The sequence below is a fragment of the Hevea brasiliensis genome, chromosome 2 (genome assembly GCF_030052815.1).
Source record: "Hevea brasiliensis isolate MT/VB/25A 57/8 chromosome 2, ASM3005281v1, whole genome shotgun sequence".
NCBI lineage: Eukaryota > Viridiplantae > Streptophyta > Magnoliopsida > Malpighiales > Euphorbiaceae > Hevea > Hevea brasiliensis.
The window spans coordinates 101,985,476-102,002,882 of NC_079494.1; the positions used below are offsets into that span (position 1 = coordinate 101,985,476).

Below are 17,407 nucleotides of genomic sequence, written 5' to 3' on the forward strand. Positions count from 1 at the left end.
TAGTCAACAATTCAACCGTACGATTAATAAAAAATAAATTTCCTAATCTGAACATTATGAAAAAAAATGGGACCAAGAATAATGAAGTTGACTGTGACGTGCAATAGAAAAATAAATGGATATTTTTAGCCTATCCAAATATAAATATTTGTATTATTTTATTATGAAATACCCCATTTTTCTTTTATGAATTTTTTTAATTTAATTAAAATATTTAATTTATAATATTATTTTGATATTTTAAATCTTAATTAATAAGATAAAATAAATATTTATGAATAAAATATGTATATATAATGGATGTATAAATCTAATTTAATGACTATTAAATACATCTTCACATAAATTTGAAGTCTTTATACCAATATTTTTTTAAAATTATATAGGATGAAAATTTAAATTTAAGTCTAAATTAAAGTTAATCAGAAAAAAATAGTCATTTTTAAATTAAAGTTCTATATGTTTTATAGAATATTTTTCATATTTTCTAGTATTTGAAATATTTAGAAAAATAAATTAATGAAAAATATTTTTTTATTAAAGAAAAAATTAAATTATTTTTTAGTTTTTAAATTTTAATAATCTTATTAAAAATATAAACACTTATATATACAATTTTTAGAATTTGATGTGGATTTTTTAAATAAAAATTTATTATAAAAAAATAAAACTGTGGTGCATAATACTATTACTCTTGTAAAACTATTTTTAATATGTGATTTTTAAGATTGTAAATTTCTCTAGTTTGATTTGTATTGAATTTATACGTTAAAATAATTTAATAAGACTTTTTTTTTAAAATAATTTTTATAATTTAACTATTTTTTCTTGATTTTACTTTGTTTATAATCTAGGGTTGAGCATTTGATTCAAATTAAATTGAACCAAATCATAAAAACTAAATTAACTGAATTTATAAATATTAAAATGAAACTGAACTGCTAAAATCAAATTGGATCGAACTTATCTAATTTGATTCGGTTCGAATTGATTAATTTGAACTTTTAATAGACTTTTTTTATTTGGGTATGATTTTCACTTTATTTTATATTTTTACCTTTATTTTGTCCTATTTTCATCTTATTCAAGATTTTTACCTTAATTTTAGACCTAATTTTCATCTAATTTGGTTCAGCTTAATTTACCATTTTTTTTCAAAATTGAATTGAAATAATAAAAAATTATTTAAAATTAAAATCGAACTGAATTAAATTATCTTATAAACCAAATTAAATTATTAAATTAAATCAGTTTTGTTGATTTATTAGGTATTTAATCTTAGTTTATACATAGATGAAGATATTTTTAATGGTTAATATAAAAAATAAATAAATTTTAAATTGTTTTTTTGCATATAAAGAGAATTTAAATACTTAAAATAGTAAATGGAATTTTTTGCTTTTATAAATTAATCCCATCCATCAAAATATTTTAAGATAGAGGTGTGACCGATGCCATTAGATGTATATGTGAAAAACGTCATATTTTTTGTTAGTGTGTGGTCAATTTTTTTTTATATTATTTTTTTTAAAAAAAAAAGCATGTTAGGATCATTTTATTAATTGAAATTCTTGATTTCAACATCTAATTAAATAATTTAAAACTATAATAATTTTCAAATTCTCATCTAGAATTGTTTTCTTGAGGATGTAAAAAAGAAAGTAAAAAAAAGACTACATAAGGGAAAATAATATTCTATTTAAAAAATTTTGTTCTTATTTAATCCAAAAACTTGATTTTTTTTTATTTAACCTAACACTAAAAATACCGGAGCTTCTTTATTTAAAAAAAAAAAAAAAAAAAAAAACAGAAAAATTGAATAAAGAAATTGCACTTGATTCAAATGCCCATCTTTGTTCTTAACTAAAAACTGAAATACTAAATGGGAGTTTGATATTCTCTCCTACTCTGGTCTGCTTGACTTTTCTCTTCTCTTGCCAAAATGGAAATTCTACAAATTCTCTTCCCTTCCTTCTTCAACCCTCTCTCTTACTTTTCTAATTCTAAGTAGTATCTCTGTTGTCTCTTCCAATTCCCCTTCCACTTTCCAGGAAAGTGTATGTATTGAACCATGGATTGCATATGAGGACTCCTGCTGCTGCATAAATAGGAAAGTGAAGGTGGATTCTTTTTAGTTATTTATTTATTTTTATTGTGGCTGCTTTGCTGACCCAAGAATGGTAAGAAGAAGAATGGGGAGAGCTAGTTTCAATATTGAAGAGGCTGTGGAGTTCTTTAATCATCTCTATGTGGAGAAGCCTCTTTTACCCTTTTTGATTCCTCTGGTTTTGGTTTTATGGGGCATTGAGAGATGGGTTTTCTCTGTCTCCTATTTGGTCCCTCTTGTTGTTGCTGTTTGGGCAACTATTCAGGCAAGTCCTTCTCCTTTCCTCCTTAAGTTTTTCCTCTTTCTTGTTTGTTTATTGTTGTTATCTGTTTTCCAAGTTCCAACTAGTCTTACATGTTGACACTGTTATTTTTTAATTTTCATTTTCAAAAATTGGGATTTTGTGGTTATTTTTATAGAATTGCTGGACATGAACGGTTTGTATAAAATGAGAGGCTTTAACGTAAAAGCAAAATATTGTGTTATTGAAAGCTGATATTTTTCTCCTCTTTTTCCTTCGGCTCAGAATTAGTACTAATAGATTGGTCCAATATGAATTTATAGATTTTTTCCATTCAATTTTTTTTCCTTCATTTACATTATGTATTCTTAATATTTATAAATTTTCTTTTCTCTTTTTAATTTTTTTAATGCTTAGTTCAGTTCTTTTTCATTCAGTTGTAAGATTCTGTTTTTAACTAATCGTAATGCTAAGTATCATTTTTTTTTCTTTCCTTTGGTGAAATTTGTTCAATTCATAGGCATATCATTTCTTCTTAGCTGGTTTATTATTTTCAGTTACTTTGCTTATAATTGGTGGTGAATTATATGAATTTTATAATTCTCCAAAATGCATTTAGTTGTTTGTCACACATAAATATCTGTGGCTTCTAGGGAAACCTTCCAGAAGATGAATACTAAGTTGCATTATCCTCTTGATTACTCTTCTAAATGTTTAAGTATTAGATTGTGTGATATTCTCGTAGTGCTGAATGTAATCATATATTTTAAAGGTTTGACATTATCCATTTCTTGAAAAATTTTTTCTGTTTCAAGGTGCAAGATGTTTTGCTGGAGATTTAAGAGGAGTATCTAATTCACTTTCCATGATAAGCTGTTAGGTTTATTTATTTATTTATATATGTGGGCCTTAAGTTATCAAATTTAAAAGTGGGTTTCCACATAACAGAGCTGTATAAAATTTTAGAAAAATTATAGGTTGACATCCACTGGTTTGTTGCTGATCAGATGAAACAGAATTACTGTCATTATTTTTACTTTACAGTATTGCAGTTATCAACGTCAAATACTTGTCGAAGACTTGAACAGAAAGTGGAAGCGAGTTGTGTTGAACACTTCGGTACATATTCTTTACTTTGTTTTACTTTGTGTATAAGTGAAATTCATGCTCTATGGAGTTTATTATTTAACTTCTATCACTTATTTATACAGCCAATAACACCTTTGGAACACTGTGAGTGGCTGAACAAGCTGTTCATGGAAGTTTGGCTCAACTACATAAACCCAAAACTATCAATAAGGTTTTCATCCATGGTTGAGGTCAGAATTCTTTGAATCATATAGTTGGCTTGCAGCATAATTCAGTATTGAAATATTCCTCCATCTTCTGCTTTATGTCTATTTGGTCGTCAGTGTGGTGAAGTTGATGGTTAGATTGATATGTTTTACCTGATTGATTGATTTACTGATTAGCTTTTTCCAATTTGATATTGATAAAGAGGCTTTCATTGCATATTTCAGGATCTTAGATGGGAATAGGCTTGTAAAACAGTAGAAGAACCAAATCCAGTACATGTACAAACTTAGATATGGTCTTAGTTTCTGATCAGATGTGTCATGTTTATCTGTTTCCTTTGGAGTCAAATGCTGCTGAGTCACTCTCTTTGTGTGTATACCTGCACCACTGCATCATAGGAACTTCTGTTTTAGACAAGTATTCATCTTCTTATTTAAAAATTTTTATTTTTAATTTTTTTAAAAGCATCACGTGTCAAATTGTCCTTAGTTTCTGTGATCTTTCTACCAGCGGGCCTGCCTTTCTCATAGCTCAAGAAAATCATTCATAAAAATGGAGCTGCTATGTAATTAATTCAAAGTTGCAATTGATTAATGAAACCATTGTGCACTGGAACACCTTTTTTTATACAACTGATGAATTGATTAATGTCACCTAGTTCCTAGATTCTTTGAAGGTCAAGAACTTTCTATTTCTGTTTGTTATTTTAATTGTTGTTCTGGAAGTGATAGTGGAACATATAATCCTGTGAAACTGTAACCAACCTTGGTATAATCTCAGTGCTAGAATAGAGTTCTTATCTTATTTAATATGAACAGATGGATGCTTACACATATATTAACACATGCTTGCATACAGGTGTATGTGCACTTGTACAAACATGTATTTGCGGTTTTGTAATTTGTAGGATAAAACTAATTAGTTGAACCTTGTCGTGTGCAGAAACGTCTAAAGAAGCGTAAGTCAAAGCTCATAGTAAGTGTTATGCTTCTTACTTTGTAATCATGCATTGAATGATACGAATGTGTAATTCAATAAATGATATGTAACATTAATATATGTGTTACTGAGTAAATACTACACTTCATGTAGGAAAGAATTGAATTACAGGAGTTTTCACTAGGTTCATACCCACCTTACTTGGGTCTCCATGGCATTCGCTGGTCAACTTCAGGTGATCAGGTTGTTTTTTTTTTTATTAATTTTTTTTCATTTTTATATTCCTTGTTTAGGGTTTTGTTAAGCAATTTTTTTTTTTGACATGCCTGTTATCATGCTTAATTTTGTTATGTTAGTTCAATATCAATTGATGAAATTCATTGCTGGTATGCTGTTTATTTCTGTGCATGCAGATTCATGTTCTCCTCTTTGTCATTTTATGCTCTATTATGCGTTTTGTATTCTCTTTAGTGTTCAATGAAGTTGTAGTATCCAAGTCCTCTAGTTGAGATATTGATATGACAGTGGTTATGATCAGCTACTTTTATGTCACAAACTATTAATTAGCATCCTTGTTCTGTTCTTTAAAGTTGAAACAAGTACTTTTCCATTAGCTTGACTGTACATGAGAAATTGAAAGAGCTATATCTTCTTCAAAATGCAAGTCCTCAATGAGCTCTAAGTAGACTTCACATTTTGCAGGGTTTTCTAGTTGTAAACCAATAAAAATGAAAGAAATACTTAGTGGACGAGCTTAGAACAACTGAGCAAGAAATCATTTTGGATGACTAAAACAGTAATAAATTACACCAGCAGAAATGTGGAGTTTGTAGAATCTTTCTGTTTCAAGCCTAGAAGCTATTTATAATTTCCTCTCTTTTATTGCTTGCTGTTGCAAGTACAGAAAGAATACCTTCTCTGAATATTTGTGCAAAGGTTTCACCATTGGAGGTCTATGTTTTAAGGTGCATGATAATTTCTTGACCTTCCTTTAGCTCATCTTTGTCATGAGAGTATGAATTGTCCTGCAAACAGTGGCAGATGTATTTGAGAAAATGGGGGTTCAATTGAACCCTCATTTTCTTGAGAATTCCTCTGTGTATATAAATATTTATAGTTTTTGACCCCTCATTTTTAGAAAATTTAAAATAAGTCGAAACAAAAAAGTATGTTATGTAATCAAAAGTTTATATACTTTTAAAATTTCACTCTAATTTTTTCAATGATGAACTTTATCAAAATAAATGTATATGTAATAAATTGATAAATGACTTTAATTATTTATATAAAGAGTTATGCGTTTGATAGCATTAATAATAATGTAATTTTTTTTTTTTTACAATTTTAAGGGTATCAAGTCTAAATATAAGATATTAATATTTTATTTTTAATTTTTATATAATATTTTATTATTTATTTCTTATATATTGACCCTGGAAAATTTTTTTTCCAAGATCCGCCACTGCTTGCAAAGAACCTAAAATCTTTGTAAGACAAGCACTTGACCAAAAGAAAAAAGTGTATAATTTGATGTTGGGGCATTTTTTTAGTCATTGTTCAATAGCCCCTCATCATCGTCCTTTGCTTCTCTATTTCCTTCAGATAGTAGGAACCCCTTCAAAATAAGCAGTGGTTAGTATTTGCATCACCTTGTAAATAATCTAATTTCAATTTGTGATGCTAATGAAGCACCTTATGCAGATGGTGCACATGAGTATGCTTTTTTTATATTAAATGGTTATGGGACCGTATTCATCTTATTTTTATAATTTATTATGGCTCGACAAACAGGGAAAAGTATATCTGGGATTTTCATGAAGCATTTCTTGTGCCTTTTGACAGCGATTTATGCATGTTGGTTTTGATTGGGACACCAATGACATAAGCATTATGCTGATGGCTAAGCTGGCCAGGCCAATGGGAACTGCTCGTATTGTTGTTAACAGCCTCCACATTAAGGGTGATGTATGTGAAATAGTCCCTCCTTCCCCCTCTCTCTGAGTATCTTAATTTAACCATTTGATTTATTATAAAGTATTTGACTTAATGATTTTGATTTTGAAGTTTTCTATTTTGATTTTGAAGTTTCTAGGTAGAATCAGGCTTTGAAAAATGAATGAGTCAGAATCATTGAGTTTCTTTATGTGTAGCACCCACCATTGGGCTGCATCCTCTCTCTCTCTCTCTCTCTCTCTCTCTCTCTCACTTATTTGTTGGATAGTTGTTGTTAAGAATGTGTAAATAGATTAAAAATTCCTGTTCTAGGGCATAATTACAGGAATTCTTAATCTATTTCCATATTCTTAACTGTTGTTTTATAAAAATTCTGTAACCCTCTAGAAAAATACAAAAAGTGAATAACAAATACAGAATGAATAACAAATACAAAAAGTAAATAACCTAAATAAAAAAAGAGAAAGAAACATATGAAAATTCTGTAACTTGCTATGATATTGTTCATCATAGTGAGTCACTACACCTAGCAAAACTCTAATAAAAAGCATGTTTGGTAAACATGTGACTTTTACTTTTTATCAAATCAACGCTAACCCATTTTTTTACTCAATTAATGTTTGAATTGGTGGTGGTGATGATGGTTTTGGCAGCATCATTGGTAGGGTTATGGTACTGGTAGTAGCATCAATGGTGAGGTGGTGGCAGTTGCAGCAGTGGTGGTGGTAATAAGGTGATGATGTTGGTGGTAGCAGGGGTACTGCCACTACTACCTCTATGTGGAACCCACCACTTTCTTGGGATTTTTGCTTCTCATGCAAAAAAAAAAAAAAAAATCTTTTTAGGTTTCTCTAAAAAGCAAGGTGTTATTATTTTCTTCTTTGCTTTTAAAAATCATTTTTTAATATGTAAACGAACAATGCCTTTTTACTTTCTGCTTTCAAATTAATAGAAAGAAAAAAAAGGTTGCTTTTTTGCATTTTCATGTCTTACCAAATACTACATTAATGAAAAAAAAAATGGTCTGTTTGTGCTTTCTTCTATTGCCTCAGTTATGTCTATGCTTTCTTTCTTTGATAATAGTTAATAAGATTATTCCTTATGCCATTCTCTCCCCCTCCATCCTTCCTCTCTAACTACTTGTTTGAAGAGGATAAAGTGCCTCATCTGACATATCTTTTATCTTTTCTAAAAAATTCTGCTAATGTCAATGCAATGAACCATTGACAATATCCTTTTGATATTGTTTTTTCAATGGGGAATTACTCAATGGGCATTCTGTAATCATATTATGATAGCTGTCCACATTTTGTACTCTGAAATGATACCATGTTAGATGTTATAGGACATGTATTTTGGAGATTTGCAAATGTGGTGTCCATAAAGTACTGATTTAAACTATAAATGATGAACACTGACATTGTCCCTATTTTGTGGTCCAGTAGGTAGCAATTTGGCTCTTGATCAAGATCTTGAAAAAATTATTTGCTTCTTAACCTCACGTTTTAAGCTGAAACTTGATCAAGTAAACTTCTCATTCATGTTTTTGACTAATAATTTTTATCTCTGATTTCCTTGAAATAACATCTTGATTATAGATATCAATGGTTGAATGTAACGGCCCAAAATGAGCCTGTTATTGGCACTAAGATTTGGGCTGGCATAAGGCCCCGAAACCCTTTGCAATCCCATTATGCTTTCTTAACTTTTCATAGGGCCCATGTAAGACATAAAATGTTTTAATTAACGTAAAACATAAAAATATATTTTTATTCAAAATTTGAAAAAACAAGCACAACAATATACTACCAAAATTACATGTCACACAAAGGAGTTTCATCAAAATAAATATACCTCATAAATAAAATTGAGGCACGAACCTTTGAAACTCAAGTATGCAAACTCCGTCGATTGCATTTTCTACTTTTGTCCTTAAAAAGGGAGATAGAAGAAGGGGAATGAGCTGGGGGTTCAATGAATAAAAGCCTACTAGAAAAGAAAATATATTTAAATAAATATTCAAGCACATGAAATGCATCATACACATAGGTTTTCGCGGCACAAAAAAGTCACACAAGTTAGTCATATCATCTGTGGTTTTCCCATCCTATTTCTTTACTTTTATTGTCTATGGTAATGAGAGTGTTGTTTTAGTTGCGACTAGATTTCTCTTTACATTTCATGACATATATAACATGTGTGGATACTAGAGACATGGAATTGTTTTACCTAGACATCTCTTAACATTAGTGAGTTCATAAGGCATGCATGCAATTACTTTCTTTCCTTTCCTTTCCTTTCCTTTTCCACTAAAAACTAATGGGTCATCTATGAACTGCCGCACCTCACAAGTAATAATGCAGCACCTTCGTGATTTATGCAATACAATATTATTACATAAAAATATGCAATTATAGTAATAAAATAAAAAAAAGTATATATTAATGTCATGATGCATGATTGTGCATAAAATAAAATAAAAATAATTTAAACATTCATTTAAAAATAATTTTAAGTAGGTTCTACTCACCTCAAGGGGTTGACCTCCATTATCTCACTTACTTTTAGACGACTCTTAAATCCCTGGTGTCCAGTCCATGACAATCTAATCCCAAATCTACAAGAATAGTTTAAAGGGATCTTTAAGTGAGTAAGTTTGTAGAAAGAGATGATTCTCCTTAATTTCAATTAATCTGTACATGGGTATATATATACAATTGATTCCTATAATTGTGTTCTACTAATTAGGAAGAAATTCTAAATAAGAAATCCTAAATAGGAATACAAAATACAGAATATACAGAGAAATAATATAGTGATTGACTTTCCATAACACTCCCCCTCAAGTTGGAGCATAGATGTTAATCATGCCTAACTTGTTACAAATGTAGTTAATCCTAGCTCCATTCAGAGCTTTTGTGAAAATATCTCCTAACTGCTCTTCAGTTTTGATATGTCCTGTTGAGATGATCTGTTGTTGAATCTTTTCACGAATAAAGTGACAATCAATCTCAATATATTTGGTCCGCTCATGAAACACCGGATTAGAAGCAATATGGAGAGCAACTTGTTCATCATATCACAATTTTGCAGGTAGGGAGGTCTTAAAACCTGTCTCATCTAGTAATTGAAGTATCCACATTACCTCACATACTGATTGTGCCATGGCTCTGTATTCGGATTCAGCATTAGATCGAGAAACTACACTCTGCTTCTTACTTCTCCAAGACACCAAATTTCCTTCAACAAAAACGCAATATCTAGTAGTTGACCTCCTGTCAACCTTAGATCCAGCCCAGTCGGCATCTGAAAAACATTCAACATTCAAATGCCCATGATTACCATATAACAAATCTCTTCCTGGAGCGCTCTTTAGATAACACAAGATTTGTCCCAAGGCTTCCTAATGAGCAACAGTTGGGGAAGATATAAACTGACTTACCACACTAACGGCATAAGCAATGTCAAGATGAGTGATTGTAAGGTAGTTCAATTTTCCTACCAATCTCCTGTATCTCTCTGGATCTTTAAACAACTCACTATCCCCTGCTAACAGTTGTAAATTTGGAGTCATTGGTGCACTACAAGGCTTAGCACCTAATTTTCCTGTCTCTGTCAATAAATCGAGGATATATTTTCTTTGAGACAAGAAAATACCCTTCTTACTTCTCATAACTTCAATACCCAAGAAATACTTTAACAATCCCAAGTCTTTGGTCTGAAACTGGGTTTGGAGGAAGGTTTTAAGAGATGAAATACCTGCAGAGTCACTCCCAGTGATGACAATGTCATTCACATAGACTACTAGGAGAATTATACCAGCCTCAGATTGCTTATAAAATACTGAGTGATCACACTTACTCTTTTGCATACCAAATTCCTGTACTGTTTCACTGAATCTCCCAAACCAGGCCCTAGGACTTTGTTTCAAGCCGTAAAGAGACTTCCGAAGCCTACAAACTTTACCCAACTCCTACTGAGCAACAAACCCAGGTGGTTGCTCCATATACACCTCCTCCTGAAGATCACCATGAAGGAAAACATTCTTGATATCCAATTGGTGCAGGGGCCAATCATATGTAGCTGCTAAAGAAATAAACAAGTGAACAGAAGTAAGTTTAGCTACAGGAGAAAAAGTGTCAGAGTAATCAACCCCATATGTTTGAGCATATTCTTTTGCTGCAAAGCGTGCTTTTAACCTAGCCACAGAACCATCAGGATTTACCTTTACTGTAAATACCCATTTGCAACCAATAGCTTTCTTACCAGTGGGCAAAGGCAACAGTTCCCATGTACCATTAGCATCTAAAGCCTCCATTTCCTCTTTCATAGCAGCACACCAGCCAGGATGAGACAGTGCCTCACCAACAGTATTAGGGATAGGAACAGAGTCTAAAGAAGTAACAAAACACCGAGAACAAGAAGACAATTGATTATAAAAAACAAAAGAAGAGATAGGGTAAGTACATGAACGTTTACCTTTACGAAGAGCAATGGGTAAGTCTAGATCAGAATCATGATCAGTATGAGGTACAGGATCTCCCAACGAAGTAGCTGGTGGAGGATCTGAGTCAGGAATCTCCAATCTCCTGGAATAAACATGAACAACGGGAGGTCGAGTAGGTCTAGAGACAGAAGGAATAGGCTGTGGGAGAGGACTAGACATTAGTTTGACCTTCAAGGAAAGTTCTTGAGAAATTCTTGAGGTTTGGTGTTTGGTTGGTGAGAAAGGGGAGAGAAAATGAGGGAAAAGGGAGAGGGAAGGGAGAAGTTTCTGGAAGGGAAGGGAGAAGTTTCTGGAAGAGAAGGGGGTAGGGAATGGCGAATATCTGCTGTCCCTTCCCTTAAATACTCCTTCTGGGGGATTTCGACAGCCGAACATATAATATTCAACACCTGAAAGTCTTTCTGCCAGCATTCTAAATCAAATACCCTTTCCAAGCTTATACCCTTGAATCCCAATCTCATTCCCTTACTGTGCCATCTCAAACTCCATAACCTTCCTTCAGCCGAAGTCCAGAGGAGTATTCCGTTTCTGGATGTAAATTCTGTCTAGCTTGGGTGGTGGGTATCACATTGAACTTTGTCTATTTGAAATAGCTGAATGTGCTTTATATTGAAGTGGACATCTTCTTTTCGGTGGTTGTGGGGTTGGCAGACAGGATTCTATACGCAGATCCACGCTTAGGGGAGCTATCAGTTATGTTTTGCCCTTAATTGATTGTTGATTGGATATGCTATTTCTAGATTTTAGGTTTTCTGTGGTTTTTGATTCTATGATGCACATATTTCTTAGTTGCTAATTAAATTGCTCATCTATGTTTTGCAGCTTCTCATACTGCCTGTTTTAGATGGAAAAGCAATTTTGTATTCATTTGTTTCAACACCAGAAGTAAGAATAGGAGTTGCCTTTGGAAGTGGTGGAAGCCAGTCGCTACCTGCAACAGAACTGCCTGGTGTTTCTTCTTGGCTGGTGTGTTTCTTAGCTTATTATATTTTTCCATGGATAGAAAATCAATTTAGATTGTCCTTAGTCCTTTTGCTTTTCTTTGAAATTCTGCTTCCGTTCTTTCTGCCTCAAAAAAAATAATCAAGCAATTTTGGTAAATAAACGCAGATAGGAATATTGAAATAGAAAATTGGATAATGGGATAGGATAATAAGCATGAGATGAGTCCACCTCTGATCTTGAATTAGATCTATTCCAAGAAAATTTGTTACTGGATCTGCAGTAATTCCTTAGTAATAGACATACAACAGAACTGTTTATACCTAATTAAAAAAGTGCATGGAAGAAAGGCTAATATAACTCTTAGATATTTAAGGGCTAGGAAAAATTATTGTGAACCTTGAATCTAAACTTTGAATGATGGCAAAGGACCATATTTAATGGTTCATATTGAAAAACAAAGAGTTTCCTTTGACTACCATAATTAGGATTAGCCATCAAGCTGCCCGCCTGCACTTCCTGATAAACTGTTGTTTGATTCCTTATCTCAACCTCTTTCTCATCAAAATATTTCATACCTCATCACATATTGCTGGTGCTCCTTTTTAGAATTATCTCTTCATATGGTGTGATGCCTTTGAATAATGATATATCTCATTATACATCCTTGTAAAGGCTATTTCTTATATCATTTTATTATCATTATTATTATTATTATTTCCCTGTTAAATGCAGGTCAAAATTCTTACTGAAACCTTAGTTAAGACAATGGTTGAACCTCGTCGCCGTTGTTACTCTTTACCAGCAGTAGATTTAAGGAAAAAGGCTGTTGGTGGAGTTATTCATGTGACAGTCTGTTCCGCTAGCAAAATTTCTAGTAGTAACTTTAGAGGAAGCCCTTCAAGAAGGCAACAAAATTATTCTGCAAATGGTAGTTTAGAAGAGCATTTCGATGATAAAGATTTGCAAACTTTTGTGGAGGTTGAACTTGAACAGTTAACAAGGAGAACAGATGTAAGAGCAGGCACAAGTCCAAGATGGGATTCAACATTTAATATGGTTTTGCATGAAGAAACTGGAATTCTTCGATTTCATCTTTACAATAGTAACCCCAGCAGTGTGAAGTTTGACTATTTAGCAAGTTGCGAGATAAAGGTACTGTAAAAGTATTCTCATTCTGTCTTATATTACTTAGCCACAGGTCATGGCTTTTCTGATTATGCAAATAATCTCTTATGGATGTTTTACACTTTTACTTTTTAATTTAAAATTGGGCAGGATGTATAATTGTTTCTTGTGTTGTATAGGTATGTTAATATTTTGTGTTCTTATCTTCTGTATGCATCAACAAGTTCTGCATTAAAATTTTTGATGGACATTAATCGATATTTTAATATTTTGACTTGCTAGCAGATGAAGTATGTTGCTGATGATTCAACAATGTTTTGGGCAGTAGGACCCAACACAGGGGTAATTGCTGAGCATGTTGAGTTTTGTGGAAAAGAAATAGAGATGAGTGTTCCATTTGAGGGGGTTAATTCAGGAGAGGTAAATTATGCAAGGTTTTTTTTTTTTTTTTTTTTTTTTTTTAAAGTTGCTTTCTTACTAGTAGAACTATTTGCTGATTCATTGTCCTTTTGTCTTTCAAAGTCAAAGACTTATATTTTGCTTGGTCACGTAAAGTCACCCCAGCAAGTTTTCATGTGTATTTAAATCTCTCTCTCTCTCTCTCTCTGGATTAGGAAAGATATTTATTACTAGGATGGTGCATTTTGGATACGTGATGTAAACGATGTCTACTTATCAGTTATCACAGATCATAAAATTTGATTAGAGATCATCAATTGCAAAGAACTACATTTCTGTCGTAGATTGTCTATCACTATCTCAGATAAACAGGACTTCTGTCTTGACTGAATGGTAATTGATACTTAGATTTCTTCCTTTCTAGTCACCATTTTGAAATGTTGGAGCCTGGATTATCAGTTAAAAATTTTTGTTCTCTTTTTTCTTCCCCCAAATTTCCAATTTTAAATATAGATGAATGAAAATTTAGTTGCTGTCTTGTCTTTTATTGAAATTGGATAACTAGATTATTACATGCTTCCATCATAACTTTTCATGTGTCCTCTATAAACTTCTGGCCATCAGTCAATTTAAAATTTCAAATTTTAAATAAAATTCTATGGTGCTTATTGCTTTCTCTTTTTTTTTTTTTTTGTACCTTTTTTTAAAGTATGAAGTTGCTAAATAGACTTGTTATGGTTTTCTTATTAAAAATGCACTGATAGCCAGGCATTTCATTTGTTTATTTGCATTTTGCAGTTGACAGTCAAGCTTGTGTTGAAAGAATGGCAATTCTCTGATGGTTCACATAGCTTCAACAAATTCCGTGTTAGCTCTCAGCAGTCAACAGATGGATTATCAAATATTCTTTCAAGAACAGGAAGAAAGATAAATGTAATTGTTGTGGAGGGAAAGGATCTTACCATAAAAGAAAGATCTGGAAAGTGTGACCCATATGTTAAACTGCAGTACGGAAAGGTTGGTTTCTCTGTCTTCATAGAATGATGCGTATACTAGACTAGTTTGAAAAATTGCAAATACTGAAATCTTATGTGAATCTAAGTTTTTGCTGAGATTATTTATGACTCAGACTATGCTGCAAATATTCTTCTCAGGTTTTCCAGAGAACAAGGACTGCACATGCTCCTAATCCTTTTTGGAATCAGAAGTTTGAATTTGATGAGATTGGAGATGGTGAATGCCTTAAGATTAAATGCTATAATGAAGAAATGTTTGGAGATGATAACATTGGTAGTGCACAAGTGAATATGGAAGGACTGGCTGAGGGTTCACTCAGGGATGTGTGGGTTCCCCTTGAAAAAGTGAATTCAGGAGAATTGAGGCTTCAAATAGAAGCAGTGAGAGCTGATGAATGTACTGGCTCAAAGGTACGCCTTTATTAACTTCAAATAAGGGGTTTTCAGTAGTTTAGGCCTTAGGGATATACAAACAAGGAGAAAAGCCTATTCATGGCATTAAAATTTTAGGTGGACTCATCTGAGATGAATAATTTATGTAAGATTCAATTAACACGTGAATTCTTGAATGAGTTAACATGGTCTTGTCTGTAATGTGGGTGAACCAGAGCTTTGGGCTGACTTGTCTGGCATACCCAATTGTTATCAGAATTCAATGTGTAGGTCAGAGCCACCTTGTTTATAGTATGATATATATATATATATATATATATATATATATATATATATATATTGGTAACTAATGATCATTTAGCTTGGTATTGCCTACACTAATATATTAGTTATTTCTTTTCTTCTTCCTTGGATACTTTTAGGGTTCCACTGCAGGCTCGGGCAATGGCTGGATTGAACTTGTTCTTATTGAAGCTAGGGACCTTATAGCTGCTGATCTCAGAGGGACGAGCGATCCATATGTGAGGGTGCAATATGGGAACTTGAAGAGAAGAACAAAGGTTTAGAGCACCACATGCATAATTTAAATAATGATATTCCTAGCTAGAATTTTCAGGTCCTTTGTTTTCATCAACAGGTATAATATGATTTATGCATGTGTTTTTGAAACAACAGCAGTGTTCTAACAGTAGAAAGAAAAAGTAACTAGTTTATATGGTATTGCCATTGTTTGGTTGGCTGGTGATCGAGTGATGTGTAATGGTCTAGTATCTATCCAATAGCACTGAGATTTCAGTCCAAGGCAGTATCTATCCAGTAGCACTGAGATTTCAGTCCAAGGCATCATCATTGGCATGTATAGTCTTAAATGTTCCATACTTGCAATTAATGTCCTGCAAAAGAGAACCATTATTTGTTTTCCTCCATGATAATATCGATATGATCTTCATTAGCTACCTGTCTGCTGTTATTTTTGGATCTTGCACCACTTCCTTTATTTACCTACTCTATCATGGCTTGCCTTTCAGGTTATGTACAGAACATTGAATCCTCAGTGGAATCAGACCTTAGAGTTCCCTGACGATGGCAGTCCCTTAGAGTTACATGTGAAAGACCACAATGCTTTGCTGCCCACATTAAGTATAGGCGACTGTGTAGTAGAATATCAGAGATTACCACCAAATCAGATGTCTGACAAGTGGATACCACTCCAAGGAGTGAAAAGGGGAGAGATTCATATTCAAATTACGAGGAAAGTTCCAGAAGTACAGAAGAGACCTAGTCTGGATTCTGATTTATCTGAAATAAAATCACATGAATTTTCTAGCCAGGTGAGAATGTGATGCTCTTCCTTATTTATATTCTTTTACCACTCTTATTTAAGGCCATGCATTCTTTAAGCTTCATGATGATTCCAGTTATTTTGATTTCTTATAAATACATGGTATATTAAGCATTAAATAGCTAGTTTTGTACCGGAAATTCCAGGGTGGTTTTGCAGTGCTTCATAGTCTCTAATGTAATGCAAAAACCTGAACATGTTTGTGGATTGAAACATAATTTACTTGTTCTCATCATAATACTGAATTGTTAATTGCCTTTCGTTCCATTAATGTAGTCCTTGAAAATGGTAAACCCTGTAAATTCTTTCTTTCTTTCTTCACTTTCCTTTTCTTTTCTTTTTGGTTTTGGTGGATGAACTACAATGGGTGAACGCGTAAATTCTTCTGATTGAGTATTTTCTTCTAGTTCTTTTTTTTTTCCCCTATGCCAATCAACTTTTCATTTGTTCACTGCCATAAAAATATAATGGTACCATTTGGTTATCTTTTTCTGAGCGATGCATTTCCATGTTTTCTGTTGAGTGGAAAAAGAAAATTCGAGAGTTCACTTCTTATGACATTTATCATGGTGTAGGATAATTTATTTGCTATCAGTATTGATCAGGTTCAACTGCCACCCTAATTTAACATTTTTCATATATGAATTTGATCAGATGAGAGAGATGATGAACAAAATTCAATCTTTAATTGAGGTTTGCGATCTTGAAGGACTCTCAACAGCTTTAAGCGAGATGGAAGTCCTAGAGGACATGCAAAAGGACTACATGATGCAGCTCGAGACCGAGCAAAAGCTTCTACTTAACAAAATAAAGGAGCTTGGTCAGGAAATTTTTAGCTCATCAACTTCCATTATCAGAAGATCTTCTATGAGTTGAAATATTTAGCCATTTTAATCTTCTTTGTTATTATTATCCTCATCAGAAATTCGCTTGTACAAAGACCTCACAGTTCAAATAGGTACACGAATCTCCGACACCGTTGCCTATACTTTCAAATAACCTTTATGCTGTGAAAATTGTAAATGGCCTGTAACTCTTTCAGCAGCAGAAGAAGAAATTGGCCTTCAGATCTCAATATAATCAGCCTGTTGCACATTGCAGTTGTTTTTAAGTTTATTTAATAGTTCGAGAGAGAGAGAGAGAG

General features: G+C 32.5%; 1 protein-coding gene across 3 annotated transcripts; it reads left to right on the top strand.

Annotated features, from left to right (window-relative positions):
• The first annotated feature begins 1,872 nt into the window (after positions 1-1,872).
• On the top strand, positions 1,873-17,358 carry LOC110648641 (synaptotagmin-4). 3 transcript variants are annotated; one of them, XM_021802932.2, is made up of 14 exons: positions 1,873-2,372; positions 3,393-3,467; positions 3,560-3,667; positions 4,587-4,619; positions 4,737-4,826; positions 6,426-6,548; positions 11,866-12,009; positions 12,721-13,140; positions 13,399-13,533; positions 14,311-14,529; positions 14,667-14,939; positions 15,344-15,481; positions 15,950-16,252; positions 16,918-17,358. In XM_021802932.2, exons 1-14 carry the CDS (start codon positions 2,178-2,180, stop codon positions 17,137-17,139), a joined length of 2,478 nt encoding a protein of 825 aa, XP_021658624.2. In that variant the 5' UTR covers positions 1,873-2,177; the 3' UTR covers positions 17,140-17,358. The 3 variants fall into 3 exon arrangements, with proteins under 3 accessions (XP_021658624.2, XP_057992626.1, XP_021658626.2); XM_058136643.1 differs by lacking the exon at positions 6,426-6,548 and having other exon boundaries at positions 1,879-2,372; XM_021802934.2 differs by having other exon boundaries at positions 2,223-3,467; positions 4,737-4,818.
• The last annotated feature ends 49 nt before the right edge of the window (positions 17,359-17,407 follow it).

Coding starts and splice junctions, on each gene's coding strand:
- LOC110648641 (XM_021802932.2), top strand. CDS start 2,178: ATGGTAAGAAGAAGAATGGGGAGAGCTAGTTTCAATATTGAAGAGGCT. Junction 4,620..4,736: donor AGCGTAAGTCAAAGCTCATA/GTAAGTGTTATG, acceptor CACTTCATGTAG/GAAAGAATTGAATTACAGGA. Junction 12,010..12,720: donor CTGGTGTTTCTTCTTGGCTG/GTGTGTTTCTTA, acceptor TGTTAAATGCAG/GTCAAAATTCTTACTGAAAC.